Source organism: Ictalurus furcatus, chromosome 13, assembly GCF_023375685.1.
Source record: "Ictalurus furcatus strain D&B chromosome 13, Billie_1.0, whole genome shotgun sequence".
NCBI classification, from domain to species: domain Eukaryota; kingdom Metazoa; phylum Chordata; class Actinopteri; order Siluriformes; family Ictaluridae; genus Ictalurus; species Ictalurus furcatus.
Window position 1 is genome coordinate 15,503,357 of NC_071267.1, and position 24,173 is coordinate 15,527,529.

At 38.8% G+C, this 24,173-nt stretch overlaps 1 protein-coding gene across 2 annotated transcripts; it reads right to left on the bottom strand.

Moving 5' to 3' along the window:
* Positions 1–24,173, bottom strand: llgl2 (LLGL scribble cell polarity complex component 2). 2 transcript variants are annotated; one of them, XM_053639068.1, is made up of 26 exons: positions 23,798–24,165; positions 14,776–14,907; positions 14,585–14,682; positions 13,972–14,053; positions 12,389–12,504; positions 11,806–11,964; positions 9,847–10,009; positions 9,330–9,462; positions 8,697–8,751; positions 7,879–8,033; positions 7,515–7,726; positions 7,140–7,207; positions 6,398–6,551; positions 6,152–6,256; positions 5,529–5,821; positions 4,994–5,141; positions 4,670–4,820; positions 4,419–4,535; positions 4,131–4,297; positions 3,472–3,736; positions 3,195–3,357; positions 3,002–3,030; positions 2,244–2,291; positions 1,735–1,777; positions 1,596–1,657; positions 1–1,501 (listed from the first exon to the last, which is right to left on the bottom strand). In XM_053639068.1, exons 2-25 carry the CDS (start codon positions 14,848–14,850, stop codon positions 1,603–1,605), a joined length of 3,054 nt encoding a protein of 1,017 aa, XP_053495043.1. In that variant the 5' UTR covers positions 14,851–14,907; positions 23,798–24,165; the 3' UTR covers positions 1–1,501; positions 1,596–1,602. The 2 variants fall into 2 exon arrangements, with proteins under 2 accessions (XP_053495043.1, XP_053495044.1); XM_053639069.1 differs by lacking the exon at positions 2,244–2,291 and having other exon boundaries at positions 23,798–24,173.

Here is a 24,173-nt window from a genome sequence, read left to right on the forward strand (position 1 = left end):
TTCATTTTTTTTTTTTTATTAAAAGATGTATGTTGTACAATCATTCTGCCCCAGAAAAAGAAAAGTTCAAAGAAATTATTGAAAGCCCAGTATTGCCATGACATTCACGTCCATGATGAGTGATTGTAAACTTCTGGCCGCAACTGTACAAACTACGTGTGATGGAGGATTGTTATTTACTTTTGTTTCTTTGCTTTACACATTTCTTAACTTGTTGATTTATTGAATAAAATAAAGTCAGTCATTTTGGCTTCTGCATATGACCAAAGCACAGGCATGGTGATAATTAATGTCTGCTCCCTAACTTTATAATGCAAATGATTACTGTAATGTACAGTAATCAACAAGCTACATTTGCTTTCATTCAAAGCGACTTCCATTTTTGCTGAGCTGATGAGATTCAGAAATTACCTGTTTAAAAAATGGCAGTATATGCTACCCTACCTAAATGTCTACAACTCCTAAAAGAAACAAACCATGAAATGACAGACCTTTGATCTGGGGTAAAATGTTTTAAAAAAAAAAAAAAAAAAAAAAAAAAAGAATTTACTTAGCAGACTTAACAGTAGTGTCAAATTACAAATGATAGTGTTCTTATACATGATCAGTTAACTACAAAAATATAATCTAAATGCCAAGAAAATGCTAAAAGCATTTTAAAGAGACAGTACCAAAATATTTCCTTAGATAAGAAAATACAGTCTGCCATTAAAACAGGTACAGATCTTCATACAATTATATATTAAACATTTAACTACAATATTTAAAAATTACATTCCTAAATTACATAATGCATAACTGGCATCTTTTCTTTTTTTTAATTAAAAAAAAAACCTGACATTTAAAAAAAAGATTAAGAAACCAAGCCCCTTAGAAAGTCATATCCCCCAAAAATGAAAGCATGTGTGCTACACAGTAGTGAAAAGTACCTACAACATAACTACATACTTCTCTCTTCTTTTTTTTTTTTGCCTGGACGGAGGGAAAAGGCATTATTACTTTGCTTAGAGTACTCTGTGAACATATCTGATAAACATGTGTGGTTTGTCAGCTTAATTTTAGCACTTTAGTACAAATCCTAAGACTCCAAGTTATGTCCAGTAACCACTGGTACGTTTTCCCTTGTGTGACACAAACCATTCCTTTAGATTTCAATGTCTTCAATCACATACATAAAAAGTTAAAAGACAAAAAATGAGACAAAAAAAATGCCCCTGCCATCATGCCTTTGCTCCTTGGCTATTGGATGATGCAGCTGCAGCTCACAGGAAGGCAAGGGGCGTGTTCAAAGCTGGAGCCTGGGGGCAGGTTTGTGGTTGTTATGGATACAGTGGTTGGTCTTGGCAGGCACAAGTGGTTCCCTCTCACTCAAAACCCATTAACTGGAGCAGGTTTTCTCTCCAGGGCTTCACGTGGTTCAGTAGTGATGCTAGCAGTAGTGTTCAGGTTTTTTAGCAAGGCCAGAGTGGACATTTCAGGCACAGGGATTCCAAAGCTCGATCTGTAATCAAGTTGACGAAAAATAAAATAAAAATAAAAAAGTAAGACAAAACATTGTTTAAAATCATTCTGTTTAAAAACAAACAGAAGCTTACCTCTTTTTCACAGCATCTTGCCTGGTGTTGGCTTGGTCTTTACACTGTTTTCCAAAAACACCCTGTAAGTAAAAATTATATTAATTATGAATAGTCCTGTGAAACTGAGACTGGTTTATACACTGACTAATATACTCACATCTGATCATCTTCTAGAGACTTCTGGATCTCTTGAAGTACATCTGTGGGGGGACAGAAGTCACAAATGACCACATAACACTTCAAAAGTCCAGCTTAGCCATCACTAAGCTGATGAAGCAATGCAAACACTGAGCACTATAACATACAACGCAGCAGAATTACATTATATTTAATCATTAAATGCTTCTTCAGCAACTGATTAAACGATAGGTATATGCTGTACATGTAGAACAGTATTGTTACTGTGCAGACGTACAAGGTTGTTATGGATCATGCACATACAAATTATCATGATTTTGCAGACAAAGTGTTGAGGCTGTCACTTGTGCAAATTATTTCACATCAAACTTTAAAAACAAACAGCAAGCAACATGAAACAATCGGGGAAAAAATAAATTCCTAATGCTGATCTGCTATACAGATTTAATCCTGGGCAGCCAATCTTTCCATGGCCAACTTTGCCAGTTGCTAGGAACTAATATGGCCACTGGTTAGTGATGTACTCACTCTCATCGTTCAGCAAAGCATGCTCCATTACTTGTCTAGCAGAATTCTCTGGAATATACAAGCATTTGGGTCAGTTCAGCAAAAGCATGTCAGTATTTGAGAGAACACTTAAGCAAAGATGGCTGTTTTTTTTTGTGGTTATGATCAGTGTTTTTCTTGAAAGCATGCATCATTGGGGAAAATGTCACTTATTTTGCTTACACTGATCCACTAGGGCTAAAACTACTGGAGTGATTTTTTTTTTCCCTGTGAGAATTTTTTTCCAAACTGAAATCCAAGTCTTGTAATTTATAGTGGCATTCAACAGAGAAGAACAAATGGAAATATAATATTTTTTATATTATATTATATTATATTATATTATATAAAGAGAGAGAGAGAGAGTAAGTTACATTGTTATATATCTTTAATTTGCTCTAAAACCCTTCGATAACTTATCAAACCTTAACATAAATGACAGTCAACTTATTGGCTGCTTTGAAAGGGACACCCATTTTGCAAGCGGAATACATCATTGGTAAATTATTCACAGGGAAAAAAAAAATCATGTTCACTCCAGCTGTGTCGAAATATATAGCCAAACAAGTACAACTTCATAAAATCACAGTATTTGTTAAAATAGTACAGTTAAAGAAGAATGATGCAGGACAAGTGTAAGTAAGGTGGTCAATGAGGCACTGACTACATGCATGTTTAGTATCTGATGCAAAGCTTTTTTGTAATAAACATTCAGTTTGTTTAGATTCTGGAACTCTTACCATACTTTTCACTGTTCCTGCTATAATTCCTGGAAAAAGCAAAGACATTCACACAGTGGGAAAATATTATTGTTGACAACAGAAACAACAAGTCCTCGCATCCTTTAAAATAAAATCTGATGAAGAGTTGTGTGGAAATGCTTATTGAGTGATAATGGCCTCGCTAGTTGAGCCAACATCAAAATCATTTTACCTGTGTTCTGTAGATGCTCCATCAGGCTGGTCTCTGCGAGACTGTCTTGGGTGTGACGTGGGTCTTGTTTGGGAAGGAGCCTCTACCAAACACCGTGGCTCCACCACCCAACGTGCAGAGAGGGAGAAACGCTCAAACTCAGATGGCGAGATTAGGTAGAGTCCTAAAAAAAAAAAAAAAACACAATACAGTAACATTTGCTTTGCATTGTACAGAGCAAGTAACTAATTTGTTAGTTTGAGTGGTTAGTGTGTTACCATGTGTGCCCAAAACCTACCCTGACCATACTTAGTGAAGACACAGGACGCGATCCCGCTGACATCCTCTTTTCGGATGCAGGGGTAGTGCACCTGCATTTTGATTGACGGTAAAGAGATGACATGTAGCTCGCCCTGATTGGTCAACACAACCAAGCTGCTTTCACCGTAGTCCTCCACACGACTGCTGCCAAACCAGGCCACACCCACCCGACGTACCCGCGAACCATCAACTGCTGTCAGCTTAAGCTTCGCCTTACTGCTCACTTTAGGCAATGTGAATAGCTACAGGCAAATAAAGACAGAGTGATCAATTCTACACAATTTATTCTATAATTTGAAAACCTGCAGACCATTAAAATCATTATAATGACAAATAAGAAGAAACCACAATGAACAAAGTGTTCTTCAGTGGATTATAGAAGCCACTTACAGATTTAAAAATTACAGTAATTTAAACAACATAGTTCCACTCAGGATACTAGGTACTATAACTAACTTACTACATAATACTTTTCCTACTCTGAGAAATAAAAAAAGATTTAACACAGAAGCATCTGAGTACATTAAAAGCATGCAAGTTATCTGCTCCCCTGCCAAAGCAAATAATTTTAATAGCAAAGAAATGTGCATCAACAATCATTTTTCTGTAAGCAAAAATGATCAGGCCCTTTCTGACCTTTAACTGTTCCTCTGAGATGACAAGCAGTTGGTGGGATCCCTGCATATCAGGGCTACGGGAAAGATCATGTGCAACTTCCAGTGGCTCAGGCAACGGGGCTCCTCTTCCATCCAAAACCACCAGGCCTACAACTGGAGCCCGATGCATTAGCTGGATCTCTTTAGCTGAGAAGGGAATGTTAAAACCCATCATCATTCCTAAATCTTCCTCTTTACAGTGCTAAAAAGTGGGAAAGAGTAGAATATCAGATTGTGCATTTGTCTATGGGTATGTGCTGGGTTCTACCTGCATGAGCAATTACTTGGTCATCCATCCTCCGTTCTAAAGGAGGGAGGCGGAGCATGTAAGCAAAGACAGCACCACCATTGGTTCCTGCCCATAGGGAGGGTGTGCTATGAGAACCTATGAAAGAAATCACCATTACTGAATATGGAAAAAGTTCAATATTGTAATTCACTCCATACTGTAATTAATTAGAAAAGGATGGGGATAAAAAAGTAAAGGACAAATTTTATCTTCATCTTTATCCCACTTACTGTCACTAAGGAATGTGTCAGCAAAACACAGAGTTCTAACAAGGCCAGTGAAAGAGTCATCAGCAGAGCGAGCTTCAATCTTCCTCTGGACTGGAGCCAGCTCCATCTCATGCAGAGCTTCTGCCTCCAGCCGTGCATTTAGTTCTTGCAACTGATTTGTATGTGACGCAAACAGGAATTATGAAATTAGTGAGAATGTTTACCAAAATATACCAGGTAATACTAAACAGCATAGGTATAAACATGCCCAACAGTGTAACCAAAAATCAAATAATGTTTGTAGTGTTGAAACATCTGAAAGAGATGAAAGGCAGAGAAAGCTACCTTGGCTGCGTTGTTAGTGTGGTGTTTGTGCATGGAGACTCGACTGCGGCGAATTCGACGGAAGGACTGGCGCAGAGACTTCTTAATGGACTTCACTCTAGACAACGGTCCCTCCAGGGCTACCTGGTCACTGGGGTTAAGAGTGCACCTACAGGAGGAGATTCTCATCAGGAATGAGAAGTACTAATATTCACTATACAGACCGTCATAGTTTTATAAATGGCTCATCAGGCTGAATTACAACAATCCTGCTATTTAAAGTAAAACACTGGCATAATGAAAGCAATGAATCAGTATCATAATGGCATAATAACTGAATCCAAGTCTGAGCCCTTCATAATTCCAACAAGCAATGCCAGAACAAAATGACTAACCATAACAATAGCCTGGAGTTTATTTCCAAGGCAAGTAGCTACAAAGCAATAAGCAACATTTACACATTATAATTATACACTAGGTTTCCAGAAACCCGTTGCAATCATTCTCATGACTAACTGAACAATGTTAAACGTGTTAACTTGTATAACTATCTTACTTGACCAGGACATTATTCTTCTGTTGGTAGTCATAGACACCAAAGCCATGGCTAGTCCCAAAGGCCACCAGCTTCCATTCTGAATGCAGAGCAATTGCTGTAACCACAGCAGGTGGCTGACACTGCACCAGGGCAAAGGGCTGGAAGCCTGGGGGAAAGATGACCGGTTCATCTCGGAGATCCAGACGTGCCTGACCCTTCCAGCGAAAACCTTCCTGCCCTTGCAGCAGGTCTACTATTGAGGCCTCAACTGTCTGTTCAGCTGCCTCATCATTCATCTCCAGGACGAGTATCTAAGACAAAGTCAGTTACAAAAGTTACAGGACTCATACAGTTACAAAACCTCTGGACTATTTAGCAGTCTATATTAGTGTACGGATCATGAGTACCAAAGAGTTCAGTTCCCATATTACAGGCCATAGTACATTGTTATGTGGTAATTACCGCAACTTATGTTCACTTATGAGTAACTTTATATATAATGTATCAAATAAAAAACTGAAAAATACTTGGTACTACAACATATATTTAATACACAAGTAGTTATAGTCATATAACTAGGTATAATTATTATATAGTCAGTAAATTAAGCTAAATAACAGTGAAACAGTATGAGAACTTACCTGTCCTGCAGTTCCCGCCACAGTCAGGTAACCGCTATATTTACACAGATGAATCTTCTGAATGCCTAGTCGAGGGTCATCACTATATGGGTCAAAGCAACCCACCTAAAATGAATGCAATACACAGTTGTGAGATCTTATGTAAACAATAAATTGAAAAACAAGCTGTACTACATGGTCACACAGAAGTAACACAACTTTAGATATCAATTAATTCATTTGAAAAGAAAGTAATTTGACTGCGACCTTTCGGAAAGGTGGCCACTCGCCCTCAGTACCCTGGTTCATATTGTCATTGGGGTCAGCATCAGTGTGGAAAACTGCCGCTGTGCTCAGTTTGTATATGGGGTAGAGACAGACCCCCGAGGCATCCCAGAAACGCACTGTTCCATCCTCATGCCTATACAGAGAAACAAAGGACTCCGGATTCCAATATGCTTAACACATTGCATATTTCGCAGGTTGTTCAGTTCCTCATACCAGAGACACTGCACACCGTTGAGCAAATTCATTGAAAGTTTCAGTTTTTTCCTGTTTACCAAAATGTCATTCCTGCTTCTATATTATTAAGGAGAGTGTGTTAATATTCGGGCGTGCATTTTAAATGGACTTACGCTGGTGGTTTTATGATGCATGTTCATGATTCACTTGTTAGCTCCATTAGTGTATATTTCAGAAGTGTGTAAATCAGAGGTTCTCAAGTGTTTTTAATCCAAGGCCCAATTTGGTTTTTTGGCCAGTGATTGAATTTTCAACACTTAAACAACTCTGTTTATTATTAAGGTAAAAAAAAAAACTTTAAAAAGTGAACCTGAATACAGGAAAAACCCTACGTTTTTGGAATCTCATATAAACAAAAAGGTCAAAACTGGATGGGATTTCCTAGGCTTATGCTGAATGTGTTCATCTGAGAACATGTAATACTATAATATAGCTACACCAAAGCACAACGCAGAAAGTATATAACTGTGAACTGGTGGTCACTCACCCGGTCAGCAAAAGGTCTCTTTGTGGGGGGTCTGGAGCAAGGTTTTGTCCTCCGTTTATTGGCCAAGACTATAAAGAAAGCAAACAAAGTGATGTTCTGTGAGAGAGAAAGTGGCAATGAAAAGCAAAACTTGTAATTAGTACAATTTCAAATTTACCTCACTAAATAATAAATACACCATTTGATAAATTATGCCAATGCTTAAGCCATCAGATGTTTATACACAAGTGAACCATATGTATCTTTATATTGTGGGTGTTACAGACACTGTATGTACAATTTATAAATAAATACAATAATTTATCATTTCTGTACTATATATAGTCCATAGTTCGTGTTCTAGCAGCCAAGTATAAGAGCGAGTGTACCAAATACCTTTTTTGAGTAGCTTGTGTTTTGCAGTTTGCCAGCAGCATGCACCCTCTCCCACAGTTTAAGTGGAATTGAAGAGACATGGTGAGAGCAGGTGATTGCCGAGCAATGCAGAGGCACTAGGTATGGGGTCTGAAACACAGGCCAGCCCTCAGTCTGTAGATCCACCACCACCAGCTCCTCCTCCACCAACACTACCAGAGCAATTGGGTCCCCTGCAGAACACAGACACACGCATTATTGACACCACTATGACTCTTGATGTCAGTATGATTAATAGATTAGGGTGGAGCAGCATTAGTTCATGCAAAGTGTTTATCATTTAGAACGTCCAGTTATGCAGTTACTGAAAGGTGTGCATCCCTGCCTTTTTGGCGCTCTCCTTCTCTGATGACAAAGAAGTCGATGATGCGGGAGGTGAAGTCCAGCGCTACATGAGTCTTGCTGTGGATGACAGAGATGCAGTGGCGATCTCCATAGCTGGCCCTTGGCATGCCACCACTAAAGATGAGGAACGGGGGCCTAAGAGAAGACAAAAAATAAATAAATAGATTACTACCTATATCAAAACATACCACAAACAACAGAGCCAGGCTCACATGGGTATTTTTTCCTGCTACATTTATTGCTGCTACACTACACAATATTTTTTTAACAACTGTTGCACTAATTTTCCTACACGTCACTGTTCTGTTGCCCTGTAGAGTTAACATGTACTGTCCTGTGTATTTATTGTCCTGCACACATCTCATACTGTTGTGCATTTGTCCCTGTAGTCTTTTGTACTAGATCAGTTCTGAACCATGTTCCTGGACAAACATTTCTTATATAAGGTAAATAGAGGAATGACAAAGCCTGACAAAATCTGACTTGACCTGAAATGGATACTATTAACTTTTCCCATGTGAAATGTATTACAATAATTTGCATGAAAATGAATTAAATAACAGTTAGGCTAAAAAATGGAAAGAACAAAAAAAAATATGCATTTGGAATGATGTTATAACTGATTTCAAGTGGGAAATAACCCTCTGCACTGAGGTTAAAAATTAACCAGCAATGGTGAGTCACACCGGAACTGGTTAATGACATCACACGCAAACACACCTGCCCCAAGTTAACAAGGCTCTCACCCCCACCCTCAGCCCCTTCTATACAAACACATGCACGCATGCACATACTGACCCTTGTCTTGTTGACAGTTGTAAAATTTTGGAAATCGCCTTGCATGGGAAGGATCCTGAACACAGTAAAAATAATCATTCAATACATGTTGAAGAAAGCAATACAATTCTTAAGACAACCAATAGAATGCCTTATATCACAGCCCAGTTGAATGTTCAAATCTGATCTGAAATCTGAAGGTGTGTGTTATATTAACATGAATCTTAATATTAATGCACTCATTCTAATGTGTTAATGCTTCTATAGTAACAACTCACACACAGACTTGTACGGTAGATGATCCATGTAGTCGAAGAGTAATAATAAACAAATTTAAAAATAGGCTTTTGTTTAATGAAGTAACTCTTATAATCATGTTCCACAACATTAAAACTGACTATAAACCATTAAAATGCATGAGGTCATTCATTAATAAATTAACCATTGTAATTATTGGCAAAATAGCTGTGGTTTAAGTAGAATAGCACACTCCAAACCATGCTGTTACATGAAAATAGTGTTTTTCCTTACATAGTGGCATGTCGCATGCCTTCGTATAGCAAAGAACTTCAACCAAAAAGTTAGTAGGAATTAATTGGAGGAAATCCCCCCCCAGTATTTCCTTCTCTGGCTAATTACTTGAGGACGTTTTACCATATGGTGTCTCCTGTTTCTCTGGTTCAGTCTGTGGGTCCTCTCCAGTTACTGTCCAGTGGCAATAACTGCCATCACTATGGGAACTAAGAATGATTCCTCCATCCTCCATCCACCACACACTTTCCAGCTGCTGCAGAGGGAACAATAAAGAAGAAGCATTGTGAGGAAGTTCTAAAAGGAACCACATTACTAATGGGCAGTTAATCATACACTGTTCCTCTAGGTGTATTTTACAAAACTTCCAACCAATTATACTCCATGATTAATACAGCATCTTCACTTCTGTCAGTCACATCAAAATATAAAGATTTGATGGAAGTGTAGAAACAGTGTATTTTATTAGGACTAAGCATTAGGACTAAGTCGAGGAAATCAGCATAAACTATATTTCTGCTTGAAACATGTCAATAGTCTACAGAAAACCCTCCAAGAACCTAGAAGCAAAAAAATAAAATACTTTGAGGGCAATTATATGACAAAAACCTTAGGCTCTGATACCAGCTTAAAGAAATACCTGTGTGCCCAAGAAATGCTGAATGGCACATCGACGATCCAGGTCCCACAGAACCATCAGGCCTCGGCTGTAACCAATCAACACCTGCCGTGGGTTGAGAGGATTCTCCTGCAGAGCCTCCACACACTCCAGGTTTCTACGGCCCACATATTCCTCTGGAACTCTGGAAAGAGGATCAACAGATATTGGGAATGCTGGAGACAGCAAATACAATAAACCATGTCTTCTATGTAAGGCATGTAAACAATACATTATAGAACAATCTCAGTCATGTATCTCCCAAATCTCAAATCACAGCACAAACAGAACAAAACCGGGACAATATCTGACATTTAAGAAGATTTGAGTCAAGAAAACAGAATGTTTAGCTTTAGTCAAGGGCATTTTCCTGAGTTCAAGGTCAGCAAATACTATCAATCAAGGGGACAGAACATACTGCAACAAAGAACAGAACAAAATTCATACCAGGATACTGAAAACAAACAAGCACGTGGCAATCCGTGTAACACCACAGGAAGCACTGCCAAATACCCAGCAGGAAAACCAGCAGGATGGCGAAAACCAGCCACCCAATCACCAATACCACACTGGCCAGAACCCAACCATGCCTAAAGCAGGGTATCTGCAGGTATGAGCACTTCAAAGTAAAAAGTATTAAATATCATATTCAAGACATTTCTGAAAATTTGTAAGACCTACACATCATGCTACATGATACTTCAGCTATAATGGATTGTGTTTGTGCGTATGCATCCATTTCTGTGTTTAAGTATACTACTGCAGGGTAAATTTCTGTAGAGGGATATGGGGGACCAGAGCAAATATCCTTTTTGTATTACCATTTGCTCAAACAGTGAAAGAAAATAAAAGTAAAAAGTATTTCCTTGCCATGACTTTCCAAGAGAGGAAAAAAATATATAGAGAGATGGATGAATTTACAATCACCCCCTCAGCAGCTGTATTAGCTGTATTGTCATTTAATGCCAGGGTAATGTAACAAGTAGTATTATAAAATTATATATATATATATATATATATATATATATATATATATATATATATACACATACACACACTTTGCTATTTCGTAATATTACTATTGCACTGAATAATAATACATTTTTATTTGGGGTACAAATAGTAATATATTTCTGACTTAATTCAATTTTATGCATTAGACCTTGTGGCTTTTATTTTGGCGGAAAACTGCAGAAAGACCTCCTTTTAGTTGGCAACAGTTTTTTAAAATTCACTTCTCATTACCAATCAGGTGAAATGCTGTAAACCTCTGCCCACAAAAATGTTTGAAATTACATGAACGTAAAACCAAAGTGAATCTGGTGTGTGTTGTATCTAAATACACAAGCGACTCAAACTCACAGCACAGACCGAGATATAGTTGGTGTGGAGCGGCAGTTACTGTGAACCCAGCCGCTCTAAAACGTTGATGAGCCGCACACACAGACTGATTGCAACACAGTCACATGGGTTTACCATCTCAAACAGCACCGAGCCAAAATAACATCTAAATCTACTTTACTGTCTCGCTTCGGTTCCATTTTTAAGACCTCAGAAAAGTGAATATAAAACAATTTAAATGCTAATTGCAGCCTTATTTTTACATTAAGGAATTTAAGACATTTAAGACTTTGTAAGGACTCACGGACACCCTGTGAAGGTTGTGAGGGGGAGGGGCCTACGGCTTGCAGGCAGAGTACAGTGACTGTGATTCCAGCATTATCTTAACAAACGCACAAAAAAAAATTGGCATGACATTATCAAGGTCAGAGTGCCTGACTCCAGTCCTAGTCCAGCACAGTTTAGTCATTTCCCTACTCAGAGACACCCTATTAAAATCAACTAATTGCCAGGTTTAGTAGACATGTTACAGCAAGAAACTCACCAAGCTGTCATGAAAGAAGGGAATTAGGATCCATCGAAAAAGAAGTTTCACTCTACCTGCTCTGTACGTCCTCTACGCTGATATTGTTCTCCTCCAGCTCCCTAAAGCCAGGCACTTCCACAACAAACACGTGGCCCCCCTCAGTGCCCAGCAGAAGGAGCTCGCCTGAAGAGTGGGCCAGGACAGCAGTCACCCGTGTCACACTAGGAATGGCACTGCCATATAATACCAGATACAGATACCAAAATGACTTTAAAATGTTGAAACGTTAAAGCTTTAAAATTTACCAACATATGAAAAAGTTCTCTCATCTTATGTATATACAAAACTCATCATTTTCTCCATGAGTACATCATGAGTCATTAGCCAAGAGTCAAACATGGCATCATATGCACTTGCACAAAGCATGTTAGGCAATATGTCTGACTAAAAGGAAAGTATGTGCACTGAGACCATATAGCTTATATCTTAATGTATCATTATATCATGTGAGTATCAGCAGTGTCTAGGAGTGTATGAGTTAGTATATGTCATGTAGATATACATGTCTCACAGGTCAGTGTGTTCCTGGTATAAAAAAAAAAACCCCATCACATGATAAGTAATTACAGACTATTTGTGTGACCATAACTGACTCACCCAGGCGGACCAGTGAGTGTAAAGCGTCCAATCTCCAGCAGCTCTGACACACCTTTATGTGCTCGAAGTGTCCACATGTGCAGACTATTGTCATCAAGTAATGTCACCAGCTCAACCTTTAAACATAACGAGGTGGTATTTGGGTAAATGACAGCTAAACAAGTGAATATCACACCTGTAAACAGTTAGGGGTCACTCAGAGTTTCAAAATGTTTTCAATAAATACACATTCTGTCTGCATAAAGACATGTACAAAGCCAGTGAAAAGTTTGGAGACACTTGACTGAAATGTTTCTCATGATCTTAAAAACCTTTTGATCTGGTATGATAAAATGTTTGATATCGGTGTTGTAGACAAAAATATAATCGTGCCAAAATGGTTTTCTAATAGAATAATTTAATATCATTTTATTTCCAAAAAAATTATTATTATTTTTTTTTAAATGGATGACTTGGAGCGAAATATTCCCGAAAAGCAACTCCTTTAATACTGTTTAAAAAGCATCTCAGGGGGATTCTTCAAGATACTGGTTGAGAAAATGCCAAGAATACATTTCTGGAAATTCTAAACAAAAAGGGTGTCTATTCTGAAGATGCTAATATAACAAATTATTTTGATTTATTTAGGATTTTTTTTTTATCACAACACAATTCCCATAGTTCCATTTGTGTTAATCCAGAGTTTTGCTGACTTTATAAAAATAAAAGTAAAGAATGAGTATGTCTAAACTTTTGATCGGTAGTGTATACCACAGCACTGTTTAATTCTCAAATTTGACTGGTCAGAAAGTTTAATGTGGTCTTTCTTGTAACTCTTGTAATTTCTAACAGTAACTTTTCATCCAGAGGGACGAGTATATCAGACACGCCACAATAATCTCATGCTAATAATAAACATTAAAACATGTCATTTAAAGAAAAACGTGTAATAAATTGTGTTGAAAGATGGAAGACTTCTCAAGTGTCAGCATCTGTGTCACCACAGGAAAGTCTTCAGAACAGAAGTAATACGGCAAGCTATGTTTTTGTCTTATTAACTTCAATGAGAGAAAGAAAGAAAGGCTGGGAAGGCAAAATGACTATATATAGCTGATATAATATTAGTGAAAAAGCATCACGTCATTCATTAATGAACTGAAAAATAAAAATTGTAAATGTTATTAAATTGCTGCGGTATGAGCAGTTATCACCACCGAGAGTTTTATTCTTTTCACAAATATTTACATGTGAAATATTGTGCCGCAAAATACATCTGGTTTGTCAATATGCGAAAAATAAATTACTTTAGGGCATGCTGTTTATGGATCACACCACCCCATCGTTGGATATTTTCCTATAACAACCACCCTCTCTTGTTTTATTCCATACATGTAAAATTTTAAATTTTATATATGAGAGAGAGAGAGCAGTTCAATATTTCACATGCAAATATTTATGAAAATAATAAAACTCCCTCAGCAGTGATTAATGTTGCACAGATAAATCATCTGTTTTTATAGACATTCCTCAGTGAAGTGTCCCCTTCTGAATGGCAGTGAATGTCAGCTGCACAAAAATACATGTCCAAAAATTTGCAGACATACCTGGTGTGGGAGAAAGTGCACCTGTGTAACTGCAGCATTCTCATCATGCAGCCCCATAAACTCAACTGCTGGGGCTCCATAGCTGAGAGACAGTTAAGTACAATAAATCATTATGCAAAGTACCACCATGTCAGAATCTTGAAAAATAATGGAAAAACAAGGATTCAGCAAGCTTTGAAACAGGCTGAAGAGAGTTGTCAGCAACAACATTACTGTTTACAAAATAAAAATGTGAGATTACCAGTTAGGTACCTTGCTGTTTATAGAATAAAGTAAAAACACACAAACAAGGGATACTAAATGGGAACTAATTACAATTTGCAAATGTATAAACCTGGCTGTGTGTGTGTATATACTTATATATATATACACACACACACACACACACACACACCCCTTTACAGAACACCGCAATCATGGGTGTGTCATGAGATGAGAAAACAGAAATGGCTCACACAAAAACACAAAATTGTAATATAACCCTCTATTAAACGCACTTCTCAGGGTTCCTCAGAAAGTGGAAACTTGACACAGCAGAGCACAACATCCCAACATTTTCTTCTATGATCCAACCCCAAAATACTTTCCTATTCCCACTTAGGGTTAAGGATACAGTTTGATGGCTCCAGATCTAGTGCCAATGGCCAGGAGTCCCAGGCTGGGACTGAAGCCCAGTGCGCTTGGTTGGTGGGGAAAGCCATGCTCTACAGTCTACAAAGAGAGCAGAGTAAGAGAGAGATGGACATTTTTAAAACACTATGCACAGCAACAAAGTACCCCATCTGATGTGCCAGTCTTAATCACCTTATTGAACTGGTAGAGCTCCTGCTTGAGTTTGTCCCTCTGAGAGTCGTGCCCATGTCGCCGGAACCTCTTCATCCTCCCGGGACGAGCAAGGGCCTCACGCTGCCCTCTCTCTCTGTTCCTCTCTGCTGCCTGTACACGCCAGAAGAGAGAGACAGCGGAACAACATGAGACAATTAGAAGGAAGTAAAATGAGAAGTCAAGTGAAGTCACAAATTTTCCATAACAGGGGGGAAAAAAAAAAACTCAGGTGAATACCGAACAAACTAAAGACCTTTATTAGCACTTGCCAGCAGAAAAAAGATAAAACTAATTAAGTACACAACAAAAGAAAAGGAACAAAAAATTAATGGTACTAAGGGGGACAGGAATTCCAGAGGAGGGGCCATAGGCTGTTGACTGAAACCTTCCCTCCTCCCTTTCTGTCTCTCACTCTCGGCCCCCGCTCCCAACGGACTACCCGGTCTCACAGAAGAACAGGGGGGTTGGAGGTCATTTCAGTCTCAACTGAAGCACCTATTGTTCTCCTGAGGCATGAAGTACCGCCTCCAGTACAAACAGCAGCTGATGAAAACACCTGTTGCACTGAAACCATTGGAAAAGGAGCCTGTTTCTAAAGAAAGCAGGGAGCAGGTCCATCTGCTTTTCGTTTGATATCACCATTCAGAGACCTCTCAACAAATGTTACTTGTACTAGACAGCACAACATTGACTGTTTATACAGAGTACCTTTTAAATCTGTAGCAGACCGAGAAACCCCCCCCCCCCCCCAAAAAAACAGCCAGCCTAAAAACACAACAAAAAACACCCACTTCATAACATACTATTAAAATACATAATTCTAAAATAAGATAAAATTATAACCCTGCCTACAAAGCCAAAGTGTAACTGCAAGTGCATAGTGTACTTTCATAAACTAAGCAACAACACAAACAGCAATCCAAACCAAATGGCTGAACAAAAAGGTTATTTCTGCAAGGTGAGAAGTGTCAGATGGTTACACTGTTGGGATGAAGGAAGGATTATCCCCACCTCTTCCAGTGAATCAGCTGCTCAGCTCAGCCCAGACACATGTTTTTATAGTTATTTGCATTATTAGCTAAACACATTTAGTCATCCTCAGGCATGTGGCTGCTCCTGGCTCATGCACTACATCGTCATTCACTAGTGCAGACCGAGTCAGAGGGGGTGAAGGGCCTTGAAGGAGCCAGCCAGGCAGAAAGGGCCTTCATGAACATCAGCTTAGTAAAGAATAACAGAGTGGGAGGTCTTCTACTTAAGAATAAGCTCAGTGTCTGAAGCTAATTTTATAAAGCATGGAGTAAAAGACCTGAAGCAGAAAAAAAGAAAAAAGAAAAAACTTGGGATGAAAAAGCATATTGCTTAAGACTTACCATGTTACAGAGACCAACAATACTTTCATCATAAAGAGCTCCCAAACATGTACACTAAGTGTACCCTAAGTATAAACGTGTTTAGCCCTGGAGGTGTTTATTAATACTGCAGTAGGCACTCATGTAGGAGGAAAGGAGTGAGCAAAGCTAAATTAGTGGTAGCAACCTCTCCCATGCAGGGAGAACTAATTACTCTGTACGTTACTCGATATTTGAATAAACTCGGTTTTGTTCCACATACTGAGGTACCAACATTACTAACAAGAAAAATCAAGCAGGCAGGAAAAAAAACCCTGGAATTTTACCAGAAAAAACCCTAGCATGTGTCAGTGAAGAGGTTTGTTCCATGCTCACATTATTAAACTGAAATCTACTGATGAAACAAATAATTATCTGCAGTATGCAGAAATGTTTGGATATGAAACCAACCAGCTGAATGTACAAGCTCACAAAGCAAATACAGTTTGTTGGTTCTTTTTTTGAAGAGAACACAGGGCTAAAACGTTTGTTTAGTTGTTTTCTCCGGATGCGTGCCAAGCAACGGTAAGAATCTATAGCGGTAGGTGTTAGAAGGTGTTCGTCAAATTGTAAAAAGTCTTTTTTAAAAGTATAAAATCTATAAAAGTAATCCACAATTTCCCTAACCAAAGAGACCACAGTCTTGCCTTCTTGTTTTTGATCGGCTCACTGAACTGAAGCTGGACAATTCACAGGTCAAAGTTCACCTAGATAACGTTGGTATGAAGCAAAAGTAAGAGCTTTCCTGTCCCAGATTTCACGTCCCGGTTCAATTTTATTTGTGTTTGATCTGACCGCTGGAGAGACAATCAAACAAATCTTTATTTTTTTAGTTGGAATTGTTCCAAAAATCACTGGCCAAACAATATTTTAACATTTCAAACAGCATAAAATATCACAAATGGGAATAAACCTGTTAAATAATTATTACTATGCAATAATAAGGGTTTATCCAGAGCTTGGAGCAAGATTGCATGGAGAACATCTTAATGTTGTTACAAGGATTTTTTTTTTTTAAACCAAAAACACAACAGAAAGCCAAAAGAACCACCTAAAAAGACCTTTTAAACCAGTTTTACATGAATCACAGATATGTGGAGATCCCAACTGTATAGCTTTGTGCTAAAACAAAGACCCATTCATTTAACTTCAAAGAATTCATTTAAGATCAAAGAACAACAACCTAAATCACTACTCCTGATCGTTATTATTAGTTGTACTGTTTCCATTATAATCCAAGGCTGCTGATACAGCCCTGCTAACCTCTCATACATTCTGACATTTAGAGCCTAATAAAGTGTGAGGCGAGATACCTGGCCATGCCAGCTTCTATGGCTGTTTCCATGGCGAGAAATGTGTAAGGAACCCTATAGAAGGTTTTTAAATTCTACTTTTTCCCTAAAAACGCTAAAATTGCGTTATGGTTGACTTTGTTAAAAATTTCTTCCAGCATGCTGACCGAATAAAAAAGGTTTCTCGCAGGGTTAAGACCAGTACAGTCTAATGAACTGTGAGTGACTAGAGGAAGCGTTTTGGTGTTAACACAGATATTAGTTCACAGAGCTTACTAAGCATCGACTGTCCCCAATAACACTGACATCACTGCATTCTTGGCATGCTACTGCACTGAAACACTATAAGGAAAGGAACTGCGAATTATGCACAGTAACGGTGATCTAAAGTAAGGACGATACCAAATCTGTCCTAACATGAACAGCAGTTTCTACCAAAACCTCATACTCTAGTTCTGCCAGATCCACACAAAGCTACAAATTTACATATTTCTCACCTGATAGTATCATCTACGTTCATATTAGCTTTGCTGATAGGATTACAAGATTTGTTGCTCATGTTCACATTCATTTTTGTAAAAATCACCCATATTTTTGTCATCAGCATGAACAGACCTCTTCCGTGAACGGACCTGCGTGTGCATGTTTTTTAAATGAATAATCTGCAAGATCTTAACAACAAAAAAAGAAAACATTTGCAAGGCCTCCTACAGCAGCGATAAAATGAACAATCATGCAGCACAAACTAGGATTATAAATTAAAATCATTCTCCATCCAGTCTCCACTACTTTTCCAGCTTTAGATATGAAATCGTGTACAGAGGTTACAATGAAGAACAGACCAACCAACACAAAGAACTTCCTGATATGTCTAGAGCCACACAGATTATTTAGGCTTTGCAACAGGGGAAAAAAAAGGGGGTGAAAAAAGAAAGTCTGATTTGCAGATAGGCTTAAGATCACATTGGTTAAAACACTTGAGTGAATTACAGATGATGTCATTTATGATTTAACGTTTTATACACACCTTTTCAGGTAAATATGGCTATACAACATTAACTTATAGTTAAACAAAAGCAGTGTTAAGAATGATTTCATGTTTAACAGTAAAGCTGTTCATTATTATTCACTCTCCATGAGCAACAGTGAGAAGAACTGCAGTCTTGGACATTTGAAATGGAATCTGCTTGCAGTGTCATGACTGAGAACGAACAGCCTTAAGTCTTAAACACTTGCTCAAATAAAAGATTTCCAATTTTCTAACAAGGAGCCATTTACCTATTGTTGATCATCGCTTCAAAACACAAGCAAGCAAGACATCATGTTGTCCGTTGCACAAAGCCATGGGGGACTAAACGCTGGACAGTTAGATTTATTATAGCACCAGAGGCTCAATGAACTAACAGAATTTACACTGCTTAAACAACGACATGGGGAGGGGATGTGGGACTGTGGAAGCAGGCGACTTCCTCCTTTTCTCACAGGCCAGCATGAGACGCTATTCTTAGTGAAGACTCCCTTCAAACTAACAGCGATCAGGTCAGAAGAACACACTACTGTGGACGCTCAAAGGCCTCGTTTATCCCTTCTTCCTCTCTCTACATCCGCCTCTCAGATATACAAAAATACGAACAAACACTGGGTGTGGTCAGAGACGTACAGTCCCCAGGCTCATCTCTTTCCTGTCTTTTCTGAGAGACGTGAGATTAAATGCACGAGGCTGCATAAATCATAAACTTGGTATAGAAATATCACAAAGTGCTTACAAAAACACAGACCCTTACTAAATATGTCTTCCTACACGCAAGAGTCCCAGCACTGAACATAAGTAAATAAATGTACTGGCTGTAATTAAAATTTTCTGGCATTGTATATTTTTAGCCAAACATTTAATTCAATTCTAGCTAAATATATTCAAATGTGATCTAATAAAAATGAGTACTGAAGCTCTTTCAATCTTACTGTCTTCTTTAAGTTAGCCTGGGCTGTCGGGCAGCATTTGTGCTCTGACTGAAGTAGAGACTGTGTAAGCATAGTATGAAATGATTTCTGGGCTCATTTTTGTACAGTGGCTGCAACACCTTCTACATCTCGCATACGGGCATCATCGAATGATCCTAGCACATACTCATTCTCCTACTTCTCCCAACTTCATTTCAATCAGTGCAATATCTGGTTTTCAAAGAGAAGTACAGCCAAGGGGTCACAATCTTTAATTATGCTGCATTGACACAGATGATGACCAACTACAACCCCAACTCCGAAAAAGCTGGGACAGTACGGAAAATGCAAGAGTCTTTTGAAAATTCAATTCACCCTGTTCTATATTGAAAACACATTATTAACAAATTGATGTATTACTTTGTGAATTTAATTTATTTTGGAAAATATACACTCATTTCAAATCTGATGACTGCAACACAGTCCAAAAAAGTTGAGACAGTTGACTGTTCACCACTGTGTAACATCACCTTTACTTTTAATAACACTTATTAAGTGTTTGGGTGCTGAAGACACCAGTTGGTTAAGTTTAGCAAGTGGAATTTTCCCCAATTTATCCATTAAGCATTTCTTCAGCTGCGCAATGTACAGGGCCTTTGTTGCCTTATATTGCACTTCATAATGCGCCACACATTCTCAATCAGAGACAGGTCAGGACTGCAGGCAGGCCACGCTAGCACCCGCACTCTCTGCTTACGCAACCATGCGCTTGTAATCCGGGCAGAATGTGGTTTGGCATTGTCCTGCTCTGGATGGCAGCATATGTTGCTCCAAAATGTGTACATATCGTTCAGCATTAATGGTGTCCTCACAGATGTGCAAATTACCCATGCCACGGGCACTGACACATTCCCATACCATGTCAGACGCTGGCTTTTGGACCTGACGCTGAGAACAGCTTGGATGGTCCTTTTCCTCTTTGGCCCGGAGAACACAACGGCTGTTTTGTCCAAAAACTAGTTGAAATGTTGACTCATCAGACCACAAAACACGATTCCATGACAGTGATGTCTGAGGTATCGGAGATCATGCGCATTCAGAAGTGGTTTTCGGCCTTGCCCTTTACGCACCAAGATTTGACCTGATTCCTTGAATCTTTTAATTATATTGTGCACTGTAGAAGGTGAAATGTCCAAAATCCTACTGATTTGTCTTTGGGGAATGTTGTTCTCAACGTATTGGATTATTCGCTAATGCAGATTGGCGAGCCTCGACCCATCATTGCTCTTGAAAAACAAGGCCTTTTTTGGAGACTCGTTATATACTATGATTAGATGATTGCCTCACCTGTTTCACATCACCTTCTTATTTCAACTTGTCACATCGATATAAGTCCTAAATTGCCCCGTCCCAACTTTTTTGGAACATGTTGCATGCATCAATTTCAACATCTTTATATGTTTTTTGTTTGTAGAGCTAATAGGACTTGATGTTCCAATCCCTTTATGGCAATTTGACACTTGATGTTAGCAGAAGTATTGCGGTGATGACAAGGAGGGTACATACGTCATCAGGTGGGTACCCTCCTTCTTTGATGTGTCGTTGATAGCCCACGACATCTCCAGAGGGTTAAACTGTGACACCTGGTGTCCCAGGTACACCCCCCTCAGTTACGTACCCTCCAATTTTCATCTTGCAGACCAGTTGTTGTCTATCCTTTTAATCCAAATCCAACTGCTGCTTTTTTTTGCTGCACTTGAAAAGAACTTGATAAGGACTTGATTGCTGCATCCCACTTCTACAGGGAAAATCTTGATCATTCAGTCGTTTTGGGCAGCTTCAGTTGCCATTTCAGAGTACTTGGTCATTTTCCTCTCATAAGCTTCTTCAACACCATCTTCCCATGGTACTAATAATTCCACCACATATGCCAGCTTGGCAGTTGTGGACCACAGGATCATGTCCGACCAAAGAGTTGTAATTACAATGTCAGGGGAAAAGGCAAGCTTTTTATCCAAATCCACCATTATTTTCCAATCTCGAGCAATCTGTAAAATGCTTGCAACCTTTAAATACAAGTCAAAGTACATTTACAAAATCACTCCTCTTTGCTTTTATTAGCATTTTCCATACTGTCCCAACTTTTTCAGAATTGTGGTTGTACTAGGACAGTTGTTATAACTGAGCCTTAAAGTCCCGTGACGTGCCTTGAAACGTGTAGCATTATTCCATGATTGAATGCAATTTCCATTGAAACAGGAAGTCAGGGCAGGACATCTTGGGTGACTCCTCCCCCTTTTTAAATAGCCAATAGCATTTAGCTTACCTCACAGCCAGAAAAGCTGCAACAGTTGGGGGCAGGAGAGCATTTGATTGGACAGAAAATCTGATGAAAGTGTGGAAACATGACATCTAAATAGTTGATCCATATTGGTGGTAGAGAGAGACTGAACATTTTGAATGCATACATTTTCTAAATGGGACTAGTTTCGGAGCGCACTAACTTATAACCATAAGGCTAACATATTCATACTAAAAGCCACAAAAATTTCATTTTGATTTTATGGGGACTTTAAGATGTTTTTCTTCGCTCAGAAGAAACACACAGTAGGTAGTAGTGATGTGTCGTTCATGAATGATCCGTTTTGAACAAATCGTTACTATGACTCGGGAACAACAAGCTGTTGAACACACAGGCAGACACAGAGAAAGAGAGAGATTATATAAAGATTCATTAATTTTTCTGAACAAGATTCAAAGGTCCAAGTCAGTAAAATTATCAGAACTTCCCATCACTAATAGGTAGATTAGGATACCCCTGCACACCGGACAAATTAAACAGTAAGGAGCTAAATATGGAGTCAACTGCGATTCAGTCAAAGTTTGAATTGAGTATTACAGCTAAAGAAAGAACACACACTGTCCTCACTGTTTATATGCATTCAAGTGGACTAACTGTCTACCTTAAACTAGCTGTGTTTATATCACCGTTCGGCCACTTGATCTGTGAACTGTGAGTGCATAGACACATGCACACTCTAAAGGATCTTCTAAACACAACTGATAGCACATGCTTGACAAAAGTGCCTAATACTTTAATAGCTGTGTGTGGAATTGTTTCTACACAGGGTTTTATAATAAGTTGCAGAATAACTGGTGTATGCTTTACAGTAGGCTTGGCATGAAGGACAGAGATTTTATTACAAACGTATATAAACATCCCTTTGTTTACAATACTGAACTGATTGGGAGATAACACAGGAACATAGAACTAAGGTCAGCACTATCTATGCCTGATTTTATATTTTATATTATATATATATATATATATATATATATATATATATATATATATATATATGGTTTAACAATGTGTTTACCTCATCCTGTACCCGATTGAGTAATATAAAGGCATTTAATCTGATCAGCAGGCCTACACCCTAACACGGATGATCAACATTCTCCGGTTTGCATAACGAACCAGCCATAAGAAAACGAAGGGCTACCACAGGGCAGAAAGTAATACGAGCAGCTTTAAGGCGGATGTGATCGTCATCTTTTCTGAAACCTGACAGACCGGTGGAACAGAAACACGGCACTCTACACCGCCCACAACCAACCACACACACACACACACACACACACACACACACACACACACAGTCCAGAGCTTGTAACCCACACTGCTGGAGATTCACCTGACGACAGGGACACACCTCGTTTACACAGAACTGTTGCTCAACACAACGATGTGAAAGCGCCATCAGACTAACAGCATGTTTTCTCCTACATACACATGAGGAATGTAATCATTTAGTACCACCACTGCAATCTGTGACTACTCACTAGTGAACTAGCTGATGTCAAATAAGTCACAAAAGGAATCAAGACTATTATTATTATTGCTAAGAAAACTTTCCTAACACACACACGTCTGTGCAACTTAAAGGTTAGATTCTTTTTTTTTTTTTTTTAAAAAAAGACGTACAGCCAACAAGCTCGTATTTTTAGTTCAGAATCAGGATTAGATGTTTTAAAGGAGGTTTTCACTTTCACTTAACTGTAATAAGTTAGATATATCCGCTAAATGAACTAGCTCTATTCAGCGTTCCAAAAAGTTAGCGATAATAGCTAGCTAAACGGCTACGAGTCTGAATGGGCTGGATCACCAGGGAACACAGAACAGGACAATTTCTACCAATAATAATTCGATGTAAAGTTCTGTTTTATGAAACAATACATTAAACAGCAGCGCCAACCACCTTGTCCTGTTAGCTTCCACCACTGCAGCCGTAGGAGGCACCTGTAGCTCTTTGGGCTAAGTTAGCTAACAGGAGGCTAAACTAGGCAACACGACGGGCCCCATCCACAACTCACCTGATTCCTGTCCCAGCGATGTCCACTGTTTACGGATGTCGAGCCAGTTTCCCAAGGCTTCTTTTCTTCGGAAAACCACCAACAAACAAAATGCGTCTTAAAGATGAGTTAATAGTTATCTAACGCTATAATTCTTGATGGTTCCCCTAATGTTAAAAGACAATTGTACAACGTTTCTCCAGCTTTCACTAAACTACCGCTACCCCGGCCACAGCCAATGCCAACCAGCTAACTGCCTCCAGCTCTGGCTCCGCCCTGTGTTTCTACTTCCGGGAAAGTTCAACCTCTCCGGCCAATACTGCATACTACCATACTAAACAGTATGGCATCCGTGGAACTGATATACCAGCGGTGGCGTACTACTTAGGTCGTTAGT